We start from the raw sequence: 14711 nt of genomic DNA, 5'->3' as shown, positions 1-14711 counted from the left end.
TACGATGGTTCCTTCTGATGTCTTTCTGTCACTGTGACTGACATGGATAGGAGGAGTTTAGGGCACTCTTCAGAAGGATTTCAACACGGCTCGACGACAACAACTGGCTGAACCGCGCGTGCATCCAAGGAATTACAATGCGCATGCACACACGTATGCCGGTGATGAACCTAAGCAGTGACTGTGGGGAAGAGGGAGAGACACAGCTCAGTGCACCCGAAATGAATGGACAGTAATTGGCTTCATAACTGCAGTCAATGTGGGGAAACTTTGCATTCTCTGCAAATCAAAAAGAAAAAAAAAAACAAAAACCCAGCCACATTACAGCAGACCTGCAGTTTCTTTTTAAATGAGAGTCATTCTCTGACTTCAAGGGTCCAGCAACTCCAGGTGCGCACGGATCAAAGGCCTCAAACACCTGTGCATATTATCCGAGTACGGCACTTCACAGAGGCTGGAATCAAAGGCGCGCAGCCTGCTAAGAGCGTGAGAGACCTGGGCTGACCGAGCACGGGATTCACCTAACATGACTTTAGCCATCAAAGAAAGCAACAGCACAGTTTGAGTAGACCGAGTGTCAGGGACAGACAAGCAGGGGAAAGGTTGGGGTAAAAAAAACCAAAAAAAAAAAACCACACACACACACACACACACGCACGCACGCACACACACACGCGCACAAACAAACACATTTATTCATCCGGTTAAAACAGGAACCACCAATGGCAAAAGCTTTTAAATGGTTTACGACGGGCAGCTTTCGCCACTTGCCGCTAAAATGGAAGCCCGCCAGGACCATGTGAAAGCTTCGCGCCCTGTGTGTGGTACAGACAGACAGACAGACAGACAGACAGACAGAGAGACAGACTAGCGTGCGACACACATCTCCGATCAGCACCAGGGAAAGTGAAGAGGTGAGCAAGCAGGGAAAGAAGAAACTACAATGTAGTCATAATAAACGCATAATGAAGAGCTATCACAGGTCATAAATTGTTTAAAATATCTACCTCAAATGAGATGGCAACCGACCACCTGTTAGGTTTCAATGGTATCCATTTGTAAAAGCTGTCGCAATCAACGGACCCTAAAAATGTACAGTTAGTAACGATGTCAGTATGTGGTCCATGGACAAAGGCTCCTGAAGTTATCACTGGTCAGTAAGCTGGATTTCACTCTCTATTACCAGCATAAATTAGCATATTTCTTTGTTGTTGCTGTTATTGTTTTTAATCAATTTTTTATTGGTCAATCCAAAGCATATTAGTACGCATCATGTCCTAGTATCATTTACATTGCGTTACATTCTTAACATGTACTGTTATTTTTTCCCCAAACATGCTAAGATAACACCATAAAATTTCTTTGCTCGGTCAGGACAAAATATTTGTGATTCTTATATTCGTGCTAACAGTCGCAACATTAACATTATCGTCAGGAATTCTACTTCATGCACAAAATTCCAAAGAAATCATGGAATGAGGAACAAGCCTCCTGAAGAGCGAAGCCAGGCTTTTACTTTAGCAAGCAAACTGTGAACTTTGTCACCGGGCCGGAAAAGACGACTCATAGCCGCTAATTTGTAAACGTGAGCGGAGGGTTTAGTCGGTGCGCGGCGTACAGGAACTTCACCCGATGAAAGGCTCGCGCAGGTAGTGCCGTCAATCACGAGCACAATTCAGCCAGCGTTCCGGGCCGGCTTACACTCAATCCTGTTTAGGTTAAGAATTCCGTCTGGAAGTCAATTGCAAGGTGACAGTTACCCTGAACGCTGGATCTGAAGTTAATGAATGGCCTGTCTGTTTTTCCAACTGTACTTAAGGAGAAAGGAAGAGTGCTGAAATTCTTGGTCGGGTTTCTCCTGGAGAATTCGCAGCACGCGAGGGCGGCGCACAAGCACAGGCAAGCCGCGACAAGTGGTGTCCGTGCACGCGAAGGGCCTTATTTATCTCCCCCCACCCGCAGACCTTGAGGTCGATCGCCGGGCCGCTGCTAAGAACCGGGGCCGGGGACTCTCCGGGCAGGCCGCGAGCGATCCCGCGCCTCCCCGTGGAGGCCTCCCTCCGGGCTAGCCTCCCCTCGCTCTGGCCCCCAGGTCTCCATCATAGCGCTCCACAAAAGGTTAAAATCCAAAGGGCGGAGGGAGCAGTGAACGTCTGCCCGCTTCAAAGGGCAAGACAACATATTCTTATGACAGACTTTTTCGCAAGGGTTTATTATTGCCTTATTGATTTACATATGCACTTTGTACCGGGGGGCATTTCAAAGGCTGTGCCTGGTGTCCCCGCAGCCCAGCCGGAGGAGAGAGGGTTGGCTCGCGCAGAAGAGGCGCTCGAGCAACAAAATGGCCGTTTGCAAACGAGAGAGAAACTAATTGTGAGACTTCTGTCCCACTGGCTGGCACGTGAACAAACGCACGCCGACACGTCACGCAGCCGACGACAGGCAGCACAAAGTTCACAGTTTGCTCTAGGGAAACTGACGGGGGTGGGTGGGGGGGGGGGGGGGGGGTGTTGGAGCTGGGAATGTTGGCGATGCAAAAACCACACGGTAAAGCTTCCGAGCTGGAGCACCTGCTTGGCGCTAATGAGAGCATGATTCCACATTTCAGAGGCAAACTTCAGACAAAGACATTCTTCTTTTTTTCCCTCACGACTGTTTGCAATAATTAGTATCAGTAAAACATCTTTATCTTCCTCTCCTCCGACTGCGTGCACCGCAGCAAGTACGCGTTTTGAGAAGATTTCAAATATTTAGCGTCACCTCCTTAAACTTAAAGTCTTTTCGGGATAGCAAATCGTGAGTCATTCTTTTAGTCTCGGGATCTATCATCTGCAAGGCCCATAATTAGGACTGCGTGTAGAAGGAACAGGAAAACTTTCAAACTCCGAAAGCATTTCGTCTCATGCGAAAAACACACAGGTGCCTGTACAAAGGCGGCACCCGCCGCGTCGGGATGGGGCACAGGGTTTCGCGGGTGAGACGGAGCAGAGGAAGAGGTTGTGGCGGAAGGGTTCCCCGGAGGGTACTTACGGCGATGCTGTGTCCAAAGCCGGAGCCGGGCTGGGGGCTAGCAGCGCTTATGTAATTGCCCACGCCGGAGTCCTGGCTGGCGGGGCCGTACAGGTCAGCCACGGGCCCGGGGCTGCTGGCTCCAGGGAACGCTCCTGGCCGCGGGGGGTTGGTGCCTGCCAGAGAAGCGGAACGCGCCAACACTGGGGTGAGCGACGAGCCTAGTCGTGGCATGGGAGCGGGACGGTGAGGGGCGGGCACAGCTACGCACGCTGAAACCAAGCCTGGCATGCAATAGTTCTTGCCAAGACAGGACACCCAAAGCGCTATAAATCGACAGCTCTGCGAAGAGATAGGAGAAGTCGACCGGGGGAAGAGAAAGCAGCGTGCATGTTGTCCATGCGCCAGACGGCCGCACTTCACAGATGAACTGGGAACCGAAAATGTTTCGCCAGCAAACACCTTACAGTAATAAAACGTGTTTGGGTCTGTGCATAGACATACACATGACAGCCTAGATGACACTACCCACAGCCCGTCACGTCTACAGTAGCCCACCAGTGCCAGCTGCTCTGGTTTTCATGGCACATTTTCTGTCAGTCATGCAGACAGAATCGCTTGCTCATGTTGGACACATCTACTAAGCATTCACTTGGCATGCACACTACAAAAAGGAGCTGTGCTAGGTGTTAAGTATGCAGGAGGAGGTGCTCCTTAGCGAATGGAGGTGCTTTTTGAAAAGGCTGAGGACTTCCCTCCAGGGGCTTCTGTGATGTTAAAGACTACCAGTGAGAGTGAGTTGCTGACTTGTAGGTCTCTTTCATTATCATAACCTCTCTCTCTCTCTCTCTCTCTCTCTCTCTCTCCTCTCTCTCTCTCACACACACGCACGCGCACACACACACACACACACACACACACACACACACACACACACACACACACACACACACACACACACACAAAGCTCTCTGATCTTCCCCCAATCTCGTACCAAGTGCTCTCTCTCCGTTCGCAGTCGTCAAATTTGACTGCCAGTTCTTGAGTCCTTCTCAGAAATTGCACGGGGGATTGTGCCACAACACCCCCTATCTAATCAACACCTGTCACTGTGAGAGGGCTCTCCTTCTCCCTCCCCTCCTTTTTAAATATATGATGGCGATTATCTGGCCGTTATCGTCAGGGGGCTACTGGGTCTAGCAGTGGGCCTGCCAGCCAGGAAATTGTGGAGGGTGTCTTGAGTAAAGCGTGTTAAAGACTGAATCATTGAGTCATTTCCACAGAGAGGGTACAGTTCATCTCTTCCTGGAGCTCAGTATGACACAGACAGCAACTGCCGGGGCTGCCGGAGCGCGGCAGATCCGATAGCTGGCTGGCAAAAATGTAAATGCTAGCAAAACTGGGAGAGGGGGAGGCTGGTGAGAACAAGTGAAAACACGCTGTTCGGAGGAAGGGAGGAGCCCGTGGAGACGGAAGGAAAAGGAGATGACCCCTCCGTATGACTGCCACTGAAAGACAAATATGTCTAAACAAACACACGTATTGAATTAAATGGAGGTTCTTGGAAACTTTGCGGCCCCGTGCCGCGCGGCGCTCATCCGTCTCTCTCGCGCGGCCCTGATGACAGTTCCATTAATAAGCGAATATTAAATCAAGTCGCTCCCCAGCCGGAAGCCTTCACGTCGCCGCCCATTGGAAGGGGAGTCTATTAATGCGGCAGACTCCCAAACGCACCGGGGTAAAAGATATCTGCGCGAATGAAATATGGACGAGAGGCCTCGCGGGCTAATGCGCAGGAGCAAGCCTGGCAGACAGGGGGCGCCCCGGCACCGAGGGAGCGTCCGCTTTACGGAGAGACGGCAGGTGAGCGGAGGACAGTCTGTCAGTCACAGCTCCCACTTTCGAAATGTCAGCCTGGCAACGCAGAGACAGCTACTTCCAGAGGAGAGCAGGGGAGGGTGGGGGTGAGGAGGATGAGTAAAGGAGCATATCTTCACTGGTAGATCTGAGCACAGCTAACAAAAGATGGATATCTCAGACAGGCTACGTGTCAGTCGGTAGAGGAGAGTCGAGGCTGCTTCTGACACTTCAATGTGACATCTGCCGCACGGGAAAAAAACCGAAACAAACAAACAAAAAAAAAACCCCACCCCAGCCAGCTATTGCCAACAGGCAAACGGATTTCACCCGTCTCTTCAAGCACGGAAGTAAATGTCGGAATTTGCTGGCAACGGCGGCAGAAGAGGTGAAGGCAAGTCTTTCCGGATGTCAATCGAGACGGCGTTCCGCGCGCGCCTCCCTTCAACGTTTCCCTTCTGCGCGCAAATGTGTTCAAAGTTTCCCTCCTTCGTACAAAACGCGCCCAGCTCACAGTCCCGACCAAAAAAAAAAAAAGCCCGACACATCCGATTTAGCAGCAGCACTTACACTGGCATTCGCAAACTCCTGGGCCGCGCTGCGCCCCGTGCGTCTCAGAGAAAGTGAAACCCTGTCCTGAACGAGGGGTACAGAGGAATCGGTTTACTGCTCTTAATCCTGTGGAAGTGACAACGCAGGTTATAACATTCCGCCCGGCCCCTATGTCTGCACGTGCGGCTCCCGTCGGGCCCAGGCTAACAAGGCTGCCCGAGGCAATAAGCGTCTCGCTGTATAAACGGCGAAACCGCGCGGCCCATAATCGGCCCGTTCTGCTGAGCAGGACGGCACAAGTGCCACTCTCCTGTCGAGAGGATTTAGGACTGCGTTCACGTCAACAGTTCCTCTGCGCCACCTTTAATCTGAGGTAGATTAAGACCCCTGAGACGACAGCAGCTTCCCGCGTTATGACCCCGGCTCTCTCTCGGCCTCGCCTCGAACCCAACGGCTCTGTTCCTTTCACCTTGACACAAATGACTAGCTCTTGTGGTAATCCCGAAACCAGCGGCGCGGAGGACGCACACGCGGTACCGGGGGAGGCGTCAGCGCCGGCTCCACACATAGAGCGCTGAACTTTAAGAATAGCCTATCAAAAAAAAGATGCCAAAATTAATTGTGTTTGCTTTAAGCAGGCTGGGATGATGAAGTGCCCCGGTTCCATAACAACAGGCTCATCTGCTACTTAGTAATAAAACCGTGATGCAATATCAGGGAAATAAAAAAAACCACACACACACACACACACACACACACACACACAAAAAAAACCCCAGCCAGGTTTGTAAACGATGAGGTGAAATCATCATCAATGTACCATGCTAGTAATATATACAGCTACGGTAATACATCTAGGTCTAGATGTACTGCACTGCATATCCCTACTCAGTTTGGGTCACTAGGGGGTTGAGGAGGAACAGAAGCGGAAGCCTGTTATACCCCAACCCTGCGCACGGAGCCCAACATCTGCACACACACACACACACACACACACAGGAGAAAAACAGCGCCAAAGGACAGCGCAGAAAGAGAGAAAACAGCGCGTAAAAAGAGCTCAAATCGGCATGCAGCTCACGTCAGGCAAACGGGCGGGCCGCGTCGCTCCCTTCTCGTCCAGGCCACGCGCTGCTTGCTTTCGCCCCCCCCGCCCACCCTCTCGTTTCGCCTTCAGGTCGAATGAATGGCTGGGTGATGAATCAACCGCATAAATCAAACCAAACCACTGAAGGAAGGAGAGGCGGTACACACCTGGGCTCTTATACTGATCCGGGCTGGGCAGGTGCTGAAGGGGGGAGTTGCAGGAGGAGGTGGCGTGCTCGCTTTGCAGCAGCGGTGCCACCTGCGGGCCCAGCGAGCCATAGTCCGCAAAGGAGAAGGGAGGCCCCCGCTGGTCACTTGGCGAGGAATAGAAACCGTAATCGGGGAAGCCTGGGAGATACAGGAGTATAGGGGAGGGGAGGGGAGGGGAGGGGTGGGGAGGGGAGGGGGTGACTCTGTCATTGGGATATACGATGTTGTACACGTTATGTCATGACTGAGTGCTTCATTATCTGTGGCGTGGCGTAAAGGTGGAGTGGTGAGGAATGTGTCAGTTTGAGTGGATTCCTCCTGCTGTTTTAACCCCACGAAAACGCGCGCGGCCGCGGCCTGGCCAGCCTGACGGGGGACACGCCCCGTCTCACCCCTGCGGCCCCCTGGACTGACCTTCCTTCCAAATGCCCTATGCATCCCTGCTGGCCTCTCAAGCGCTGAACCTTAGCGAGTGACTCACTCCGCGGGGTGACATTACAAGGAGGATAAATGCCTTCTTATTTCTCTAGAGGAGCTTCTCGAGAAGACGAGAAAACAACAGCCACGGCAACCGTGGCTCTTGAACCGGTGGGTGACGGACGCCCTGCGTCACCTCCGTATGTGCGTCTAACGTTGAGTGGCGTGCGCAGGAGGGCCCGGAGAGGACAAACGAGGTCGCCGCGCGTGGGCAGCAGACACAATCGGCCAGGCCAGCCTTCAACTCTGGCTCCTCCAATAACGCGCTAAGAAGAAAAGCCAGTGGGTTTCGGAGATGACTCTGAGGTTACCTCACTCGCGGCGGCATTTCGGCGATGACTCTGAGGTTACCTCGCTCTCCGCGGTGTTCTTCAATCCACTAAGCTTTGAATTAAAGAGCACCTGAACGCTTTGTGCACGGGACCTCGGCGCAGTGAGTCAAGGCGCGCTATCTTTAGGCGCTAGTTAGAAACGTTCATGACTCTGATCCTGGTCTTCCCACACGCCAGACATAAACGCCTCATTTCCACTGGCATGATTACAAAATCATCTGCACAACTGGAAATAAGCTTCTTGCCGATTTAGTTGGAGTTAACAGTGCACGCGTTCCAGCGAAATGGCGGAAGGGGGTGCGTGATGACAATAAAAATGGATTTAATGGGTTTAACTAGATGCATAATTTACTGGAACCACATCTTTGGTGAATTCACAAATAATGACAAATCACATGACCTTAACATAAAGCTCGTCATACGCAGATCTTCCGCTCGGAGAACAGCACCTTTGCCACCGGTTCTCGACCTCACCTGAGGGGTAGAGTGCTTTCCTTTGATCTAAACTACTGCTTCACTGGTAATTAGTTAAAGAAGGAGCGATACGCGAACTGACAGCAATGCTTAAGGTGAAAAGTCGAGGGGCAAACATGAAAGAGGAGCGATCCCCGCCTGCTGAAGCGAGGACTCGCCCGCACCGCTCTTCTCCAGCCCTGTCCACCAAGCTTCCTGCCGGACCTTCTACCATCTCAGCACGTCTCCCTCACCTTGCGTGGCTCCAATCGGCAGTCCGAACCTCGGAGTCGGTCGCAGTTGAGCGAGGGCTCCGCTCTGAGCAGCGGCACCACGTGAGCTCTGGGGCTAACGCTTCTTATTTCAGGGAAAGTAATATTAAGGAGTTCAAGGGCATTGTGTGTGTGTGTGTGTGTGTGTGTCAAAGGACACTTGTGGTTTTTCCAGGTGACTCCGCCATTAGGAGTAAATTATCACGTCTTTAACAAGCTAAAGCGGAGAGACTGTCTCCCCTGTCTAGCAGCGAGAGCGTGACTAGGCGTCGTACCGATCTGTCTGTCAGTTATTCCAGTGTCCAACGCCTGACATGCCGATGTTTATTGTCTGCTATGTTACACTACATGCCTGCCTGCTATAGTCTTTACAGAAAATCAACTCTACTAAAGAGGAACAGAACTTTTCAAACCTGGCTCACAAACAGCTGGCTCAGTACATTTGACTGAAAACTAAGTTCCTTAAGAATTTATATCACCGCAGTTTATAACTGCAAATTAGCAGAGCCTGTGTGCCCCATCGATACAAATATTTGCATGTGTTCTCAGGTAATGCTGCACAAGATGCATTCCAATGTTCAAGCTTTGTGTGTGTGCGTGTTTGTGTGTGTTTGTTTCCATTAACTGCAGCTACTGCATGAAGGAGAATACTGAGCTCAGTATGACCCAAGGCTCGGGAGTGGGGGAATGCCCGCTTAAACGTCTTCAATCATTTAAGGAAGAGAGACCCCGCAAACGCCCTCGGGCCGAGCCCGCCTCTGACGGGCCACTGTGACAGACGGGCGTCCTTGAGGTTGAGCGGGAGCTCCGGACTCGCCTCTTCATCAGCCGATGTCCCGTCCTGCTCTTTCTCTCATCTCCCTAATTAGATCTTTAACAACAAACAAATGAAGACCTTTTAACGGCAGCCTGCGGCGCGGTGCGGTCGCCAGGCGCTGCCGGAGCGGGACCTCGCTTTTGTCCGCCGCCCCAGGCCCACTCGCCCTGCATAATGCTGCGCTCCCGCCGCTGTCTGCATGAATATTCGGGGCCTAATTTAAGCATGGCGGGGGGACGCAGGAAAAATTAACGCGTGCACGACAAATACACCTGGTCCCTTTGTTTTGCGCCGACACGGCAAATTAGCACCGGGGATGCTGTTCGTTTCGCCGCTGTGACAGCGAAGGTCTTATCTAATAAAGGTCTGTAGAAATGACTTTGATTATGCAGGTAGATCATTTCTAATGATAGCACTATCTGAAGCAGAAATGCGGAATACAGTGCGGTTAAAAGCACCCATTTACTGACTACAGAGAAAGCCATCTGGCAGAATCGGGTGCCTGATTACCTCTGCCAGCTAATTCTCTCTTTCTGAGCGCATGCAAATGATTCACTTTGACCAAGTGGAACTGGGGACGTGGTGGGGGGGGGGGCGCGACAAAAAAAACAAAAAAACGGAGCTGAATTAAACATTGTCGTTTTTTAAACATCAAAAAAGTTGCCGCAATAATGGCTCAGCTCAGATGTGCTCCTCTGCCAGTCAGCTCCGGAGTGACACCACGCGTGTTTTATGCTGCCGTGAATAACGTAGTGATAGAGGAGTGTGTGCGCGCGCGCGCACGTTTGCGTGTGTAGCCGCACGCTTGCATATTTACATATGAATTATTTCCTCGAAACTACAACCTTGTGGCAAGACAAAGCCGCAAGCATTCAAACGAATCACATTCAGACGAGTCCCATTCAGAGCGAGTGCATTCTCCCACGAAAGCCCTGCTCCGTGTTCTGCTTTCTATTGGGCCTTGTCCTCCTGCTCAAAGCCAAATCTAATTACTTCATAATGGCACGTTCTTGGGGGGGGGGGGGGGGGGCGGTCGTGTGCATCGTTGACAGGTGATAGATGCACAAACTCACTTCGGCGGACTTGATGAATAGTGCCACTGAAACGCGGGGCGGTCGTGCGCGTCGGGCAGGCGACGCGGCCCCGTCTGTTCATCATCCTGCCGCTGCCGCGCAGAGACACTTTGGGCTCGTGTCTGAGCAGCTGGGCGCAGGTCATCCAGATGCGGCTTTGGCTAAGCCGCTTCTGCACGGAGCCCGCCCACCCCCCAAGCTGGCTTTGAAGGGCTGGGGTGGGGTGAGGCTGGGTGGGGTGGAGTGGAGTGCGGGGGTAGGGGCGATGCACAGAATGACTGCACTCTGGAAGGTTGTCAACCGCGCCATTAGAGGCCCCATCTGGGCCGCTTCGGCGCGATTGCCTAGATGAAAGCCTTGCGTGCTTTTTCCGCCCTGCTCTGTGCTATTACACATAATGCCTGATGAAACAGCATCAAGAAAAGACAGATAAATAGATGAATGCATGAATAATATGGTCCTTTTATCAGCTGTTACGAAACAGAGAGCAGCAATTTGTCACTACTCCGTGTGTAATGTGAGTTGGTTGGCCTCTCTGCTTTAATGCAAGTTAGTGGTCTCTTTACTATTTATGCTCAGCTGGCTGTCTTGGGGATTACCCCAGGGGCCCATCAGGGGCCCATCAGGGGCCTCACAGTCTGAGGCCTTTAATTCCCTCCGTACAGCACCACTCCTCTTACTACCTAGAGTACTGCGCTATGGCTACATATCACACCAGCCCTCCGTGGTGCTGCTGAGCTCTGGGGGCAATGGCCCCTCTCAACAATAACACCTACCGCTGTTCTTTGTCTCAATCCACTATAGCCGAATTTCGAACCACAGAAAACGCGGCCTTATCGCTGGAGAAGAGCCGGGGTGGTGGGTTCGGGGCGGTAAAAACCACACGCTGGCAAAAAAAAAAAAGTGCCACTCAGAACGACGCCGATCGGTAATATTGCGCGTCTCGAAATATTGCGCCGCAGGAGCGCCAACTGAAGGGCGGCCACCGACGCGCTTCTCAGTTTGGACTTCTGGAGCTTTTGGATACACGTGAAAGCAGGCCACTGTCATGGAAATAAAGTTCACAGTCTGAACCCCAAATAAGTAGCACTTAAAGCCAGATTTGGTTTGTCCTATATGTTACAACCACGTGCAGACTTATTTCTGTTCATCTAGCAGAAAAGTCCTGAGAACACCAGAATGCGTTTGCATGGCGATTTGCTATGATGCGAAGTGCGTTAATGAAGGAGGGGGTGGGGGGCTCCCAACACTCTGCCGCTGTATCCGGCTCCGCGGACCCCGAATGACTCACACCGCGGCCGTCAGCACTACGTTACCACAACCAGCCTGCTGATGCCAGCAAAATATTGCCATTTAAAGTACCTTTTCACTGAAAGGAGGGAGGAAAAAGCTGACATTTCGCACGGTGACTTTCAAACAGTTTTCCGCAAAGCTCAAGGACCACGGCCAACCTCGGAAATAACATTCCAGACAATCACCCGCTGCCGAAATGTCAGCCACGGTAAATACGTCGGAGCGGACCAGAGAAGGAATCCACCTGCGGCCGAAAAGCGAGAGGGGGAAAAAAAAGAAAAGCAAAAGAGAAGGAAAGGAAAAGAAAGGAAAAGAGGAAAAGCGTCTTTAAAGAGCAGCGGAGCAGCGGTTCCTCGCGCAGGTGTTCCCTCGGAGAGCTCCAGTCCCTTCCAGGTTTTCCCACTTAAACAAAGCCAACTTCACTCGGAATTCTCCGGAAGTGTGTCGGTGAACTACTTGTCAAACGTTCTTCTAAATTAGCCTGGAATTTCAGAACATGTGGAATTAGCTCCCCCCCCCCCCCGTTTCTACCTGTGTCACCTTTTTAGAGGAATTGCTAGCTGCCTTGACTGCCTCCAGAGGGCATCATTCTCTATTCTTAAATGAATTTTTTGTAGCCAATAGGTGACTAATTATCATGACCAAATTTCTTTCTTAGCCACAGGTGGCAGGCAGCTCATAAAGAGTCTATAGATAATGCCTCATCACATTGTGGTTTGGCTAGATCTGGGAAAATTACATTTAATGAAACTAATCAAGCAAATATCTTTTAGAGATTTAGTCTTAGACTCCATGTGATGATAGATCTCTTCGTCACGCACGCAGGCACGCAGGGAAGTGAACAGCTCGCTGCGATATGGAGAAAACACACATCCGTCTTCATCAGGAGGGGTGACAGACGGGTATGAGGTGCGTTTCTCATACATCCCTCGTCAGTGTGACGGCTGGCGCAGGGCCCCGGCCCGGCCCGCGTGCACCTGCGGCCAGCTGAGCTCCCGGCGAGCTGCAGTGACCTGCCCGTCTTTCTGTACGCAGCGCCTAATGGAGAGTGACATAGCTCCTCTGTGCTGTGAACCCCCCCAGCACGCTCAGTGCTGCTCAGCCTGACAGCAGAAGAGTACAGAAATGAGACAGTGTGTGTGTGTGTGTGTCTGTGTGTGAGTGAGTGTGTCTGTGTGTGTGTGTGTGTGTGTCTGTGTACACTCTGTGTAGGTGTCAGTGTGTCTGTGTCTACTTTGTTTTGTTCTGTTGTGTGAACCAAAGGTTCCTATAAGGATAGAGAAACATGAAAATTTGGACTTCCTGAGGACATTCTGTATTTCCCCACCATGGAAAACTAAACCGCATTTTTTACTAAAATACTAAAATAGCCCGAGATATTCTTTTAGTTGCTGGAATTAAGATTCTGTTTGGCTCATTTTTCTGGAGGTAAGGTTTGGGCTGGAGCTACAGTTGTACATATTTGTGACTGTGTGTGTGAGGGGGTGACGAAGGGGCCCGTTTGCCTTTAGCCCTTCATGTTGGGCCCAGGTGAGCAGAGGGCCCCCCGGGCTCGCCCACTCGCTAGCTCCGCGGCGTCTGTCGTCCCCGGCAGACGCAGGGGAGGCAGTTCTCAGTTTGGAAGAACCCCCACCCTGAGACCGTGCTGCAGGTTCGTCGGAAACGGGGGTTGGACACAGCGGAGCAGGCTGAGGGCAAACGAGAACGAACCCGATACCGAAGATGTTTCAAGAAAGCAGAAAAAGTCTCAGGAAGTGATCGACTCTTCTGCTAAAATATCATAATGCCATGCCATCAGTTTGGACGAGAAGCACGAGGTCAGCACACAGGAAAAGAAAACCATGAGGTACATGTGACTACCGTGCAAGTTCAGACTGCGCTTTAACAAGACAACAGGAATATTCACAGGCTTTACCAGGTACTAGATGACAGACAATACCATCTATCGGATCTACAGCACATCTACATTCATCTCTACCAAGAGCACTACGAGAATAGCATGCAGCTGATCTAGCCAGAATCACAAACAGGTCTGGGAACAGGCAGAGGTAGGGAACGTAAGGGTTAAAGAGAAGAGTCTGCAGAGATGGGGAAACCATGACACAGAACTCAAATATAAATAACATAAATGAACTCATTTAGAGAGCTGGAGAGAGTGGAGTACTCATGGAAAGTAAACAACTCGATGAAATGTGGGAATAATTTGAAAAAAGTAAAAAAACAAAAGGGGGCTCACAAGCAGAAAAAAAAATGTAGCGTTGCAGCAAACAAATGGTAGAAACTGAGAATAAAAATGAAAAACGTGGCAGTTGGGTGTCACGGGGAGGCGGGAGAGAGGGTTGGGAGGGGTGGGACAAACCTTCCGGTGGAGTGCGAGCAGAGGAGAGTGTGTAGGGAGGAGCGCAACTCCTAGTGTCTCAGAGTCACAGACACTGGAGAGACAAGAGACACAGCCAGCAGGTCAGCGTCCATCAACACACCAGCACTTCCTGACTACGTGTAGAGAGGTTTGCATGCAGCGTTCCGGGGAAGTGTTCCCCTGTTCGCCCAGGTCACGTACTGTCAGCACCGCGCACGCCATACGTGTAGGCGTGCGTCTCGGATCCTGAGTCCAGGAGAAACATTATTTTGTCTCACTGGGTACTGCACATTGTACATAGCTGTGACGATAATAAACACACATGTGACGTGTCGCTCTCTGTGTTTAACCACCAATATCTTGCTGCATCAGCTCAGCATGCTGTTTAAATGGATCAATCAAACACCTCCTCAAATAACTACTCTTCTGCAGACGTGAGTGCACTATGGAGTGTATATTTATAATTATTCAGAGGTGAGTACACTATGGAGTGTATATTTATAATTATTCAGAGGTGAGTACACTATGGAGTGTATATTTATAATTATTCAGGACTAAGCACATTGTGTATTTCATTTCACATGGCCAAAGCTCACATATCGTCTGTTTTATGACCACATCCTTTATAAATGATAATAATGGGATCTCCTAACACCTAGCGCCAATGAGCGCAAAGTGACTCTTTTAAAGAGGCTTTATAATCCATGCAGTAAATGAGACCAGTGTGTCACTTATGTGGGCCTAGCCTTCAACTAAACGTCCAATAAAAGGTGGGGGGAAACATGAGGATACTGGGGTTAACTACTCTGTAGTGGGCCGTGATGGAGAAGATGCTGAGAGACAACCTGAACACGAGCGCCACGGTCCATGCTGAAATTATCATGAGATAAGCCACAGCACAGTACCATGTCCATCTCTTTTAAG

At 51.0% G+C, this 14711-nt stretch overlaps 1 protein-coding gene across 4 annotated transcripts in view; it reads right to left on the bottom strand.

The window, feature by feature from the left end:
• Positions 1 to 14711, bottom strand: part of msi2b (musashi RNA-binding protein 2b) — a 169807-nt gene that overhangs the window by 1146 nt on the left and 153950 nt on the right. For 3 of the 4 annotated variants that reach the window (XM_035534014.1, XM_035534013.1, XM_035534016.1), the window contains 3 exons: positions 6670 to 6849; positions 3031 to 3185; positions 1008 to 1084 (listed from right to left, as the gene is read on the bottom strand). In XM_035534014.1, coding sequence (XP_035389907.1) covers positions 1043 to 1084; positions 3031 to 3185; positions 6670 to 6849 — 377 coding nt within the window. In that variant the 3' untranslated portion in view covers positions 1008 to 1042. The remainder of the gene's footprint in view (positions 1 to 1007; positions 1085 to 3030; positions 3186 to 6669; positions 6850 to 14711) is intronic. The other variant, XM_035534015.1, reaches the window with a different exon arrangement.

Source organism: Electrophorus electricus, chromosome 15 (genome assembly GCF_013358815.1).
Source record: "Electrophorus electricus isolate fEleEle1 chromosome 15, fEleEle1.pri, whole genome shotgun sequence".
Taxonomy (NCBI): Eukaryota; Metazoa; Chordata; class Actinopteri; order Gymnotiformes; family Gymnotidae; genus Electrophorus; species Electrophorus electricus.
Note: the sequence above shows the minus strand (reverse complement) of the source record. Positions and strands in the feature narration are given on the sequence as shown.